The sequence below is a fragment of the Punica granatum genome, chromosome 5 (genome assembly GCF_007655135.1).
Source record: "Punica granatum isolate Tunisia-2019 chromosome 5, ASM765513v2, whole genome shotgun sequence".
Taxonomy (NCBI): Eukaryota; Viridiplantae; Streptophyta; class Magnoliopsida; order Myrtales; family Lythraceae; genus Punica; species Punica granatum.
The window spans coordinates 25,795,590-25,809,120 of NC_045131.1; the positions used below are offsets into that span (position 1 = coordinate 25,795,590).

Consider the following 13,531-nt stretch of genomic DNA (forward strand, 5'->3'; position numbering starts at 1 on the left):
GACCACGTGCTTCATGAAGAGTCGGGCTGCCTCCTCCGTTGGGCAGTCCTTCTTGGTCTGGATGAACGTCGCATACTTCGAGAATCGATCAACCACGACCATCAACGTTTGACATCCCTCCGACTTTGGAAGGTTGACTATGAAATCCATCGAAACACTCTCCCAAGGACGCTCTGGAATGGGGAGAGGCTCGAGGAGTCCTGCGGGTGACTTTCTGCTCTGTCTTGTCCTGTTGGCACACAAGACAAGTCTTCACGAAAGTCTCCACATCATCCCGCAATTGGGGCCAATAGTACCGCTCTTCGACGAGTGCCAAAGTGCGGTGAATCCCCAGGTGACCACCCACTTCGAGTCATGGCACTCCCGTAGAATCTCCCGTCTGAGGTTGTCATAGAGCGGCACGTAGACTCGACGACCCTTGGTGTAAACAAGGTCGTCCTCGCACCAAAATTGCCGTGACTTCCCTTCGCGAGCGAGCTCCAAGAGAATGCGAGCTTTAGCGTCATGCTGCAGCCCTTCCTTGATCCGACCCAACCATGGACTCTCAAGTCGGCTGATCGCGGCGAGTTCCACCCGTCGACTCAGTGCATCAGCCACGGCATTGGTCCTCCCTGGCTTATACTCCATCACGAAATCGCACTCGGCCAGGAAATCTTGCCAACGAGCTTGTTTCGGGGATAACTTCTTTTGCGTCTGGAAGTAACTCGTGGCAATATTGTCCGTCCTCACAACGAACTTTGAGCCCAGGAGATAGTGCCTCCAAGTCCAGAGACAATGCACCACCGCCGTCATTTCCTTCTCTTGGATCGTATACCGCCGCTCTACGTCACTAAGCTTCCGGGACTCAAACGCGATGGGGTGGCCATCTTGCATGAGCACCCCGCCGATAGCGAAATCCGAGGCATCCGTCTCCACCTCGAACGACTTCTCATAACAAGGCAACGCGGAACGGGCTCATCTGTGACAACCCGCTTCAAGCGATCAAAAGCTGCTTGACATTCGTCTGTCCACTCCCAGGCTCGAGCCTTCTTCAAGAGGTCTGTGAGTGGCACGGTGATGCTTGAGTAGCCGTTGATGAACCGTCGATAATAGTTGGCGAGACCAAGGAACGAACGCAACTCTGTCACCTTGGTTGGCGATTTCCACTCCATGATCGAGGTCATTTTCGATGGATCCATTCGGACCCGACCTCCACCAACGATGTGGCCGAGGAAAGGGACTTTCCTCTTATCGAATGCACACTTCTCCCTCTTCACGTACAAGGAGTTCTCTCGAAGCACCTCGAACACCTGTCTTAAGTGCTCGACGTGGTCCTCGAGTGACTGGCTATACACAACGATATCGTCAAGATAAACCACCACAAATCGATCAAGGAACGGGTGGAGTACCTTATTCATGAGGGTGCAAAAAGTGGCCAGTGCATTAGTTAGCCCAAAGGGCATGACGAGGAACTTGTAGGAACCGTATCGCGTTACGCATGTGGTCTTAGGCTCGTCCCCTTCCGCGATCCGCACTTGGTAGTACCCCGACCGCAGATCCAACTTAGAGAACCACTGAGCTTCCCCAAGTTGGTCAAAGAGATCTGCAATCAACGGTATCGGGTACTTGTTCTTGACCGTTAGCTTGTTCAATGCCCGGTAGTCTATACACATTCGTAGCGATCCGTTGTGCTTCTTTTGGATAAGCACCGGGGCACTGAACGGGGCCTTCGGAGGTCGAACATAGCCAGCATCAAGCAACTCCTTGAGCTGCCTCCTCAATTCCGCCAACTCTGGCGGTGCCATCCGGTAAGGAGCTATGGCGGGTGGCTTAGCATTGGGCACCAACTCGATCCGGTGATCCACCTCCCTCTTAGGTGGAAGCTTCTTCGGAAGTTCCGTCGGCATCACATCCTTGAAGGAATTGAGGACTTGGGCGACCTCCGCTGGTACGTCGTCTTCCGAGCCCGCATCCTCATCTACCTTCAAGGCCACAAGGTACGTGACTTTTCCTTTCTGGATCCCTCGCTTCAGTTGCATGGCCGACAAGGTCTTTTGCCCATTTCCCATCGACCGCTTGACCATCACCACGCATTGGCACTTAGCATCCAACACACAGATGCAATCCGCGAATGGGACGAGTAGTGCATCGATCTTGTCAAGGAAATCCATCCCAATAACAAAGTCGTAGTCATCAAAGGGATTACCTCAACAGTTACCTTTCCGCTCCACTGGCCGATCCGGATATCCACGTCCTTAGCAACATCGCATGTCGGGACTTCTTCGGAATTCACCGTCTTGAGCTGCCCCCTTGTCCTTTCAACGCGAAATCCCAGCTTCTTCGCGCCTTCTTCAGAGATGAAGAGGTTGGATGCTCCTGTGTCAACGAGAGCACTAAAATGCCTTCCTGGCAATTTCAACTTCCGCGAACATGAGCCCCTTCGACCGATTGGCCTTCATGGTCGTAATGGAGCTAAGGATACGCAGCGAGCCCAACCGCGTCTCCTCTTCCTTTTCCTCGTCGGCTTTCACCAACGCCGCGAGCTTGGCTTTGGTAGGGCATTCTCGAGCCATGTGCGGACCATCGCATAAGAAACACTTGAGCATCCGCTCATCCTTCCCCTTTGGCTTGGTCGACCCCGCCTTGTCCTTGAAAGTTGACTTGGTCGTCTTGCCGCCATCGGATCGATGGGACTTCTCTTTATCTCCCCTACCTTTGGGCTTGCCCTTCTCTTTCGAGTCGGACTTGCATGATGAGCGGAATTCCACCAGCGACTCCGCCGTCGACATAGCCTTGTGCAGATCTTGCACACCGCGGCGTCGCAGCCCTTGCTTAGCCCACGGTTTCAGCCCATCCATGAACTGGAAGAAGGCTTCTTTGTCAGTCAGCGACGGAATCTGAAGCATGAGTTCCGTGAACTGTCGCACATACTCCCGAAGTTCACCCTTATGCTCTAGGCGTCGAAGCTTGACGCGAGCTTCATCCTCCGCATACTCAGGGTAGAATTGTTGGCGGAATTCAGCCTTGAACTCCTCCCAAGTGTTGACCATGTTGCCACTTCGGTCGTCGCACCTCCGACGCCACCATAGCAAAGCAACATCCACAAGGTACATGGAAACCATCCCCACACGGACAGCTTCGTCCTCTACTCCCGTCGTGTGGAAGTAGGTCTCCATACTCCATATGAAGTTGTCCACGTCCTTGGCCACCCTAGTTCCCTTGAACTCCTTGGGCCTCGGAACATCTGGACGCGCGCTAAACTGACCCATGCCACCCCCATTGACACGAGTCCTCCGCACTTGCACGAGCTCGGCCCTGAGCTCATCAATCTCAGCACGCATGGCCGAGACAAGGGCTTCCAGTGTCTTGTCCCACTTGGTCAGCTCGTCCACTGCAGTGTTTAAGGCGCCCTGCATACCCTCTTGAAGCTCCTCCAAGTCCGAGCGGAGCTCCTCCATGCCCTTGGACGCATCTTCGGTCTTGCCTTGGACGTCCGCCATGACAACCTCCATCTTTGTCATGCGGCCCTCAAACGAACTTAGTGGATCCCTCGAGCTTTCCCGCTGCTTCTTGGACTTTGCCCTCGTCTCATCGATCACCACATCCGATTGGTTAGAGGTTGCCATCGCCTTAGACCTTCGCTCTGATACCACTTGTCACGGGCTTGCTATTTTATCTAGCGTTCCCTACCCGTGCGGCCCTAGAATCGCTATTCTAGGCAGCCTTTCCCTTTACAAAACTTCTAGAGAGAGAAACTAGAGAGAGAGGCTCTGGAGAATGATACTTGTATTACTTTTTCAAGTATCTGTACAAATGAGAAGGTGAGACCCTTATATAGGCACTTGGTATTTAATGTACATCCAACTACTTCTACCATCTACCGGTATAAATGCAATTATCCCAACTACCGATATTAATTACAGAAGACTCGGGAGACTTCTAGAAGGTTCGGGGACCGAGGCTCTCTAGAAGACTCCATCGCACGCATTTCCTAGCAAACCTCAACAACTTCGGGCTCCCTCGATCATCTTCGATGTTAGGAAGGTCCATTCGTAACACCCGCACGTAACGTGAACCCCCGAACTAGGACTTTTCGGTTTCGCACCGACCAATGCCTTAGCAAAACTAGGTGCTTCATGCCCCTAGACCCGAGTAACTTATCGACCCTCAACCTTCGGATTGTAAAATGATAAGTGGCGACTCCTTCTCACGCGTGTCCGTCACGCATCCCCGGGAAGGTGGACACTCCCAAACCGCGCGATCCAAAAGTGCGCATGCGGGCCCCGACGAGAACACATTCGGGTCCGTACCATCGTCTTTTGGATTGCTCAAAGAAATTAATTCTTCAAAAGGGATACGTGTATTTTTCGATATTCAATAGAAAAAAAAAACTCAACTATGAGTTTAGGATTTTTACCAATTTGGGAGTTATGAAATTGCCGACACCACCCTCCTTAGTAACATCAATACAAAACGTTTCAAAATGTGGCAATCAACTACATTCTTTCAACTCCTCATTTAACGTTGTTAGCATTTTCTGATGTGGCAACATATATGTCAAATGGCACATGATGGAACCTTAAAATTGAATTGAATTTTAATTTTAGAAATCAAAATATTACACTTTTTTTCTAACTCAAACCAAATCAGTAGTTTGGCTATTAAATACTGATGTGGCTTGTCCAACGTGGTAGCAAAAAGCTTGAAAATTGAATATGAAATATGAAATAAATAAATAAATATAAGGGTAAATTGCACTGGTGATCCAAAAAATTTTACAAATGTTTCAATATGGTACAAAAAGTTTTTTTTGCTACTTGATCGTACAAAATGTTTCGAAGTTTTTTCAATATAGTACAAACCGTCATCTCGCCATTGACACTATCAAACCTTCCTTTACAAGATTTGTAAATTTTGCACCATCATGTAACTTACGTAAAACATTTTGTACTATTAAGTTACAAATTCAAAATATTTTGTACCATCATGTAACGTCTCACAAAAATCGGTTTTGCATCATCAGCGTCGGTTGACGACGTCAATGGCGAGATGACGGTTTGTACTATACTGAAACAACTTTGAAACATTTTATATCATCAAGTAACAAAAAATTTTTTTGTACCATATTGAAACATTTGTAACACTTTTTGGACCACCAGTGCAATTTACCCTAAATATAAATAAATAAATAAATATATATATATATATATATATATCAAGAGAGAAAGTTGAGCTCCCCTCCGTACCTTGACACTGGCAACTTCTCCGTGCCATACCCGGCTCCTTCAACCAGTTCATGTCCCTCGTCTACAACCTCTTTGAGAGCATCCAAATTAAAAAAAAAAAAAACAAAAGACCCCATTGGGTTTTCGATTTGGAGTCGAATGGCTAGGTTAGCACCTATTGCCCTACCTCAACGAGATTGCAAGTAGGCACGGAGGCCTTTGGCAACCTCGTCGAGGAGTTGGTGGCCGCCGTCGAGGTCACCTCCAAACGTAGTGAATTTCAATATTTTTCCCCCTAATTTGGGGAACTATGACTTTATCAGCGCTCACCACCGCTCTCCGTAAGGTTGCTGGAGGCCACTACCCTGGAGGGCACAATCCCTCCCCCACCACTGTCGAGTCTTATGTGCCACTCTTTTATATTTTTCTTAGATATTTTACTAATTTTAAAGTTGCCATGTCACCAAAGAAAATTCCACATAAGAGAGGTACATCAGCATTTAATGGTCAAATTAATGGTTTCGCTGCTCAAGTTTAAAATTTTTAATTTTTTTATTTACAATGTTGCTTGCCACATCAATCACCGTTGGTGATCGTTTGTCACGTGTCATTTATTAACGGCCATGTTAGCAGGATTGACGGAAATTTAGATGGATGCTAAATGGGACGAAAAAAAAATGAAAGTTGGTATATTTTTTATTCAAAAAATATAGTTTGTGATAAAACATAAAAATATAAAGTTCGTATATTTTTTAATAAAAAATACAGTTTGTAATATAACTTAAAAAACTGTAAAGTTTGTGATATTTTTGAACATTTACCCTTTTATTTTAAAATTCGAAATTCAGATGTTTGATTTACTTAAAAAAAACTCCAAACATCGTGATTTTCTGAGCTGAGCAATTTATTTATTTACTTTTTTAAGGGGAAAATGACACTATTGGTCCCATATGTTTGTCATTTTTTAACTTCGAGTCCTAAATGTTTTAGTTTGGAAAAATAAGTCCTAAAAGGTTTGGAAAAGTATCACCGTTGGTCCTAAATCTAACTGACCGTTACCGTCACGCCTACGTAGACCTAACGCCGTCAAATTCGTCCACGTGGCCGTTAAATGATAACGTGGCACATCGTGAGTGGTCACAAGTTGGTTCGGGTCCGGATGTCGGGTCTCACCTAGGATCGGGTTGGTTCGGGTCGAATGTCTTCTTCTTCACCACCCGATCAGCTCTGTTCTCTCCTCCTCTCTGTGCTGTGCTGTGGAACAGAGGAGCTTGCAGAGGAACGGATCTTCCTATTCCTCTTCTTGCAGTGCAACCTCAGCACCTCCAATTCCAGAGAAAAGGGACAGGAGGTTTACTCTCTCAGGAAAGAGCTCCTTGAGAACGAATAGGTGGTAGGCCACAGTATCTACCTGAAAGGGATTTCCCCAAGAAAAAAAACAGATTAAACACGGATGACCATTTTGACAAAAATAAAGAGGCCATAAGAACAAGTATGAACTTTGAATGGATAGATATAGGGGGAAATATAAGAGTACAACAAGTCTCACACAAGTAAATTGAATTTAATACCAATAAACCATGCACCTACTCAGACCCAAGCAACCCACAAATCACTTCATCAAAATAGACCAACCCTTCTCAGTTGACTTCAGTGAAACGGTTTTCTACTCAAAATCAGTGTCCAGAACTCTATCCATATCTTACACCCTAGCTTTGATCCGATTATACGTGGGGAAGGAGAAGACGAAGAAGAGGAAGATCTGCCCGTGATTGGCGGTTTGGAGGGGCGGCGCTTGGTTGCGTGGAGGAGAGGAGCCATGCTAGGGTTTCGAGCATGGGAGGGAGTCGGGTAAAGAAGAAGACACCCGGACCCGAACCGACCCAATTATGGGAGGGACCCGACATCCAGACCCGAACCAACTCGTGATCACTCACGACGAGTCACATCATCATTTAACGGCCACGTGGACGAATTTGACGGCGTTAAGTCCACGTAGGCATGACAGTAACGGTCAATTAGATTTAGGATCAACGGTGACATTTTTCCAAACCTTTTAGGACTTGTTTTTCCAAACTGAAACATTTAAGACTCAAAGTAAAAAAATGACAAACATATAGGACTAATAATGTCATTTTTCCCTTTTTTTAAGGTTTATATAGATGGATCTTTTATTTTCTTTTTTGTTTACAAAATTATTGACGAGGCCATGTAATAATACAACAATAAGTAAAGCGAAAGATCCTTTCACTCTCAGCACAACAGCCCGAAATCTATCATCATATCTTATCCTGAGACTCCCAAACAAAACCCAGTCCAATAGAAGAAGAAAAAAAACATCCCAATGTAAAGTTCCGTCCTTGCTCTCCTCACTGAACCACATGTCCATGGCGTCTCTGCTGGGCTCGTCCTCTGCTTCAATCTTCGCCTCCCGATCCCTCTCCTCCCCCTCCTCTAACCCCTCGCTTCCCCCAATCTCCTCAACCTCAGGTAACGTCTCTGAAGCAGCTCTTCTTTCCAGTTGTCTCATTTCTTTTGCCTCGTTATCAGCTCAAGTCTGTACTCAATCGAGCATCTGAGGCCTGGATTTGGTTAATGTAGCCGTAGAGCTTTGTGGGTTTTCCTGTTTGGGTGCTCTGATTGGGTGTTCTCGCGATTTGCAGTTCAGAGCACTGGGAAGAGATTCTTCGGTGGAATCGGGATTCGAACCCGCAAAGCGCGGTCGAACAAGTTTCATGTTGCGGTGACGAATGTTGCGACGGATATCAATTCTGTTGGACAGGTTCGGGTTTTTGATTCTCTCGAATTTACTTCCTTTGTGGAGCTGCTTCTATTCATGTGGGTATTCCTTTTAAAGTTGTGAAGAATTGAGGTGCATATAGTCGACTGGCTGTTCATTCGTGCTATAATACATTGGCTGAAGATCGTCGGCTAGTCCCCAGATAGATGTCATTCTAATTAAGAACGTCTTTTGGATGGTAGATGTACAGTTTTTTGAAGGGCGAAACCAGACCTTCTTTCTTTGTTTCTCTGTTTTCTGCGAAGAGAGATACCGGAAACTGAGAAAGCTTTGACCAGTTTTCCAAAGTCCAAACCCCGAAGAAGCATGCTGGCTTCGATTTTGTGCAAGGACTGACTATGGCAATCTCAGCATTCCATGTTTACTGGTTAATTAATCAATTTTCCCATTTCATGATACTGTCTGTGTTAAGACTAGTTTGTTTTAAGCGCCTATCATTAGTATACCCTTCAAAGATAGAAGAGGAGCAGTCTAAGAGAATAATGACTAGTTTTCAGGCTCAGGAGGTTGCAGCTAAGGAGAGTCAGAGACCGGTTTATCCATTTGCCGCCATAGTCGGGCAGGACGAGATGAAGCTATGCCTCCTGCTCAATGTGATTGACCCAAAGATTGGTGGGGTCATGATCATGGGGGACCGTGGCACAGGTAAATCTACGACTGTCCGATCGCTGGTCGATCTGCTCCCAGAGATACAGGTGGTTGCAGGGGATCCCTACAACTCGGATCCTGAGGATCCAGAATCCATGGGAGTGGATGTGAGGGAAAGGATCATGAAGGGGGAGAAATTTCCTGTTGTTACTAGCAAAATCACTATGGTGGACTTGCCCCTCGGGGCCACTGAGGATAGGGTTTGTGGTACAATCGATATCGAGAAAGCCTTAACGGAAGGAGTCAAGGCTTTTGAACCAGGTCTTCTAGCAAAGGCCAATAGGGGCATACTGTACGTAGATGAAGTCAACCTATTAGATGACCACCTGGTGGATGTTTTGCTTGACTCTGCTGCATCAGGATGGAACACCGTGGAGAGAGAAGGGATCTCGATCTCCCATCCGGCCCGATTCATCCTCATTGGTTCTGGGAACCCTGAGGAAGGGGAACTTAGACCCCAGCTTCTTGACCGGTTTGGGATGCACGCCCAGGTCGGGACAGTTCGAGATGCTGAACTTAGGGTGAAAATCGTGGAGGAGAGGGCGAGGTTCGACAAGAACCCAAAGGACTTCCGTGAGTCATACAAGGCAGAGCAAGAGAAGCTCCAGAGCCAGATTTCCTCTGCTCGGAGTGGTCTTTCCTCAGTTCAGATGGACCAAGACCTGAAGGTGAAGATCTCGAAGGTATGTGCGGAGCTTAATGTCGATGGGTTGAGAGGAGATATCGTTACAAATAGAGCAGCTAAGGCATTGGCTGCACTGAAGGGTAGAGACAAAGTAACTGCCGAAGATATTGCCACCGTCATTCCTAATTGCCTAAGGCACCGTCTGAGGAAGGACCCGCTGGAGTCGATTGATTCGGGTCTGCTTGTTATCGAGAAGTTTTATGAGGTTTTCACCTAAGGATGAAGGTACACGATCTCCGTTTTTACGGTTTATGTCTTCTCTTTGGAGTGTTTACTATCAGCGTCGAATTTCATCATATGTTGTGTAGCCATTTTTGGATAATTTGCTAATGTAGATGGAAGATCTTAGCCCGTGGTATAGAGGATTCTTTGGATAGAATTGGAAGAGAAGATTCTGCTGAGAATTCAAGTGAAAAGTATCATGATTTCTTCTGTTTCCATATTTCTTTTACGAGAACGATTCTTTCTGCTCATCAACTGCATATTATCAGAACAAAATTACACTATGAAGTTCCAAAGAATCCTCCGAATTTTGGGACATTGATATCGGCGAAGAACTGATTGCTAATGCCACAATTTGGGGCTCCTGACTACAAATTCAGGTTCTTTCTGGTAAACTACCGATGCAGTCCTCGTCAGTATCGCAGCAGTTAGAGCAAATATAACAAATTTCTCATCCTCTGTTTCATAGTCGAAGAAATGGAGCAGACACCGATGCCCCCTCACCTGCAGCTCCTCCTCTCTTCTGTTCTTATCCTATGCCGATCAGCAAAAACACGAAGATAACATCTTCGGATAAATTTTACGACAAGGGAAATAAAAAACGAACATGAGCTTATATGTAGAATTAGAAGAGACCTTGAGAAACATTTCCAATGGAGCATCGAGTATCAGCTCGACTTCGGTTGGGTCTGGAACCGGATTGTAGGTCTTCCGGTCCAAGAGCAGAGCCACTACAGGTACCACCGATATTCCACGCTGTGCACCTCAGACGAATGGTGTGCAATCAGTAATCATCAAAATGGAAAAGGATATCGATGTGACGAGAAATAACCAATCAAAATACAAATTATCATAATTTGATCAGCTCATCAGTTAGGTACTTTTGGTTTCGGTAACGATATATATAAAGATGAATCGGACACGACAACACAAACGGTTGTCTCGATATCGAAAAGGCTAGTTACCACGGAGACGAATGGGTGGAGAAGAGTTACGACTTGAAGAAGGGAAGCATCCAATCCTATCTCCTCCTTGGCCTCTCTCAGAGCAGTCTCCACATCATTTGCATCCCCTTCCTCTCTTTTCCCACCAGGCAATGCAACTTCTCCTGCAGTAAAATTTACAATCGACCACAATTCACAATCCGTGGATATAACCATCTATTTGCAATGAAGTCGTCCGAAATTCACTGGAAGTAATTTGCGACGGCCATTTCAGGGGAGAGCGATTAGTTTCAGTTAGTAAGTTGACATTATTGTAGTCTTACTGAAATTTTGTGGAAATCCATTTGCTCTTTTCTATATTCATTTTTCTTAATCGAAGAAAAGAAAGAAAAAATTGGAGCAGACCTAGATCGAGATGAGTGATAATCTCCGCCCAAAATCCTAGGCTGTGCATGTGATTATCCTCATTTTTACCCGCCTGCTACTTAGTTCCGCATGAAGACCGTACCAGCGTGAGAAGAGAGCGTGGAGGCCCGTTTGATGAGGATAACGCGCAGATCGCCGTTGTCACCTTCAAAGAGGCACACCAGAACGGCAGCTCGAACCATGCCGGTTGAGGATCCACCGGCTCGGGGGCTTGTTTCGTGCCCGTCCGTTGTTTATTGAGGAGTTGTTGATTGCAAGGTCAGAGCGAAGAGGCGGAGTCGGCCGGTCAAGGAGCTGGCGTGAGAGGGCCGTGAGCCTGTCCGAGGCCCTCCTTGATCTGGCAGCAACATCCATTTAGAGAGGCGGGCACAAGGGCTGCCGGGGAGTCGATCCGACCAGTATTGATTTTAGCGGAGGAGCTGGTGGTGGAGGAGATTATTAGGGTAGTTAGATAAGTTTGGAGGAGATTTTGATGTCCACTTGCACGCTAGTCTCCATAATTGAACTCTATGGAAGTCGGTCGAGCTAGCGTGGGGATTAGTTGGACAAAAATGGCCGGCGCAGCCCACTCCAAACTGTCTCCCAACTTGTGTCATATATAAAAGAGTTGTCTAAAATTTTGGACAGATTAGATGCAATAATATTGTCCAAAAACATTCTCTCTTTTTTTTTTTTTTACTGTCAATGGTGTCCGGCGCCGTAGCAACCGATTAGTCCACCAGGCAGTGTATTGTACGGCCTGGGGCGCACCATTAACCCTAGATGTCGACCCCTGACAGTAAAAAAAGAAAAAGGAAAAAAGTTTTTGGATAATATTATTGCTTGTTGTCAGCTTATTAGCGAATCCAACCCCTCATTGGTTATTGTCCAAAAACTTTCAGTTCCTTCTATTAGGAATCAATTTGAAACATGAACACTCGCAAGAAATTAGAGTGCCTGACCAGCAAGCTGATCTGCACAAGTCCATCAATCAATTGAAAAAAGGGGCAAAAAAAAGTCAAAGAAAAAAAGAGGTGATACAAAGATAGGGGACGAGGGGATGATGGCTAAGACTGTAAACCCCAAACGAAAGGCGTAACGAATTTACAAGCCAATAAGCACAAACGCTGCCCTCTCGATACATATCGCGAATGTCAACAGCCCTATCTCGCTGAAGAATATCATAAATGATGCGAAGAATAACTGCAGTCAATCCTGGCACTAATTGATCCCAACAATACTGTCGTATAGCCATCTAAAATATTATATATATAAAGTTGACAACACCCTAATAAAATAGGAGTAAAATAGTAAATCCGTTATTACTAGTTCATATACTGATATAATATGTAGAAATTAAATCATAATAATTAATTTTATAATTAATAATAATATATAAGGAAAATATCACCGTACAACATACTTTTTTTTGAATTTTTCCTCGCCGCAGCATAAATTCAAATCATTGCTCTATTTAGCACAATTTTTTTTTACTACATGCATTTCGTTTTAATTCTATTCAAAAAAATGGCAGGAATGGATGGAATGCTGACGTGAAAACTTGTTTGGAGGGAATTTGTAAACAAATAAGAACTTAGGGGCAAAACTCAAAGGGGATTGACCTAGTGGTAATGAGCACTTTAAGTATCCACTTGATCCCGGGTTCGAAACACCTTGGAGCCACCGGAGTGCTTTGGTATGATTACTCATTTCGTGCATTGCTGGGGGTTCACGGAACCTCGAGAATTAGTCGAACGAAACCTGGACACCCCAAATTAGCAAAAAAAAAAAACACAAAGAACTTAGGGGCAAAAATAAATAAAAAAAAACAAATTTTGAAAGTTAAAAGAAAAAAAGGGCCATTGAAGGAGGCGGCGGGGGTGGCCCCGCTGGGCGACCATGCCGGCGACCATGATTGGGGCGTGGACAGCCAACAGGGGCGACCCCCACGCCCTCAATTTGAGGGATCCTTGGCCACGCCGATTACCTTGATCCCGACTCCCCTACTGGCCCCTCACCCCCCGATTAGGGTCGCTGGCTTGCTCTCACCATGCTAGCGACCCCGATCGAGAGGTAGGCAGTCGGCGGAGCCGCTCCCATTGCCTCCTTTGATTCACCCCCGATTTCCTCTTTAAAATAAAGTTTTTTAAATATTATTTTCTTTCTTTATGCCCCCAAATTCTTATTTGTTGCAAAACTGCCCCCAAACTAGCTGCCCATCAACATTCCCGGCATTTCCTAACGGGATATGGATAGCATGCTGAGCGATAAAAAAAAAAATGTTATACAAGGAAATGATTTGAATTTGAACTGTGGCGTGAAAAACTAAAAAAAAATACTTGTTGTACAGTGCTATCTTTCCTAATATATAAGTATAAAGACAATTTTCAAACATATAGGAAAGAATATTTCAAATTTCGATCATTGTTTATCACTTCATTAATAAATATACCTTTATAGTTGTAAGAAATAAAGAATCCTTTGTAATTATATAAACTTAAAATTAATAACTTAATAAATTTTAAAAATTATAGCTAATATTCTAAAAAGTTAATTCAAGTAAAATCTTCAATCAAGTGCTTGGATAATTTTATTTAAATTATTGAAATGTATAAGACTTAAT

At 45.1% G+C, this 13,531-nt stretch overlaps 2 protein-coding genes across 3 annotated transcripts; one reads left to right on the forward strand and one right to left on the reverse strand.

Moving 5' to 3' along the window:
• Positions 1-7,465: 7,465 nt before the first annotated feature.
• Positions 7,466-9,779, forward strand: LOC116208212 (magnesium-chelatase subunit ChlI, chloroplastic). The gene is made up of 3 exons (XM_031541538.1): positions 7,466-7,694; positions 7,868-7,986; positions 8,502-9,779. The coding sequence occupies exons 1-3, from the start codon at positions 7,586-7,588 to the stop codon at positions 9,552-9,554; spliced, it is 1,281 nt and encodes a 426-aa protein (XP_031397398.1). The 5' UTR covers positions 7,466-7,585; the 3' UTR covers positions 9,555-9,779.
• A 21-nt stretch (positions 9,780-9,800) lies between these two features.
• Positions 9,801-11,507, reverse strand: LOC116208213 (nudix hydrolase 22, chloroplastic-like). Of its 2 annotated transcripts, none has more exons than XM_031541539.1 (4): positions 11,012-11,507; positions 10,525-10,667; positions 10,196-10,315; positions 9,801-10,093 (listed from the first exon to the last, which is right to left on the reverse strand). In XM_031541539.1, the coding sequence occupies exons 1-4, from the start codon at positions 11,109-11,111 to the stop codon at positions 9,902-9,904; spliced, it is 555 nt and encodes a 184-aa protein (XP_031397399.1). In that variant the 5' UTR covers positions 11,112-11,507; the 3' UTR covers positions 9,801-9,901. The 2 variants fall into 2 exon arrangements, with proteins under 2 accessions (XP_031397399.1, XP_031397400.1); XM_031541540.1 differs by having other exon boundaries at positions 10,909-11,507.
• Positions 11,508-13,531: the final 2,024 nt, after the last annotated feature.

Bases quoted from the DNA above. Each gene is read 5' to 3' on its own strand.
- LOC116208212 (XM_031541538.1), top strand. From the start codon at position 7,586: ATGTCCATGGCGTCTCTGCTGGGCTCGTCCTCTGCTTCAATCTTCGCC. The intron at 7,695-7,867 runs GTAACGTCTCTG...CGCGATTTGCAG, and splicing joins CCCAATCTCCTCAACCTCAG to TTCAGAGCACTGGGAAGAGA. The intron at 7,987-8,501 runs GTTCGGGTTTTT...ACTAGTTTTCAG, and splicing joins ATATCAATTCTGTTGGACAG to GCTCAGGAGGTTGCAGCTAA.
- LOC116208213 (XM_031541539.1), bottom strand. From the start codon at position 11,111: ATGGTTCGAGCTGCCGTTCTGGTGTGCCTCTTTGAAGGTGACAACGGC. The intron at 10,668-11,011 runs GTACGGTCTTCA...ATTTTACTGCAG, and splicing joins CACGCTCTCTTCTCACGCTG to GAGAAGTTGCATTGCCTGGT. The intron at 10,094-10,195 runs GTCTCTTCTAAT...TGATCGGCATAG, and splicing joins CATTGGAAATGTTTCTCAAG to GATAAGAACAGAAGAGAGGA.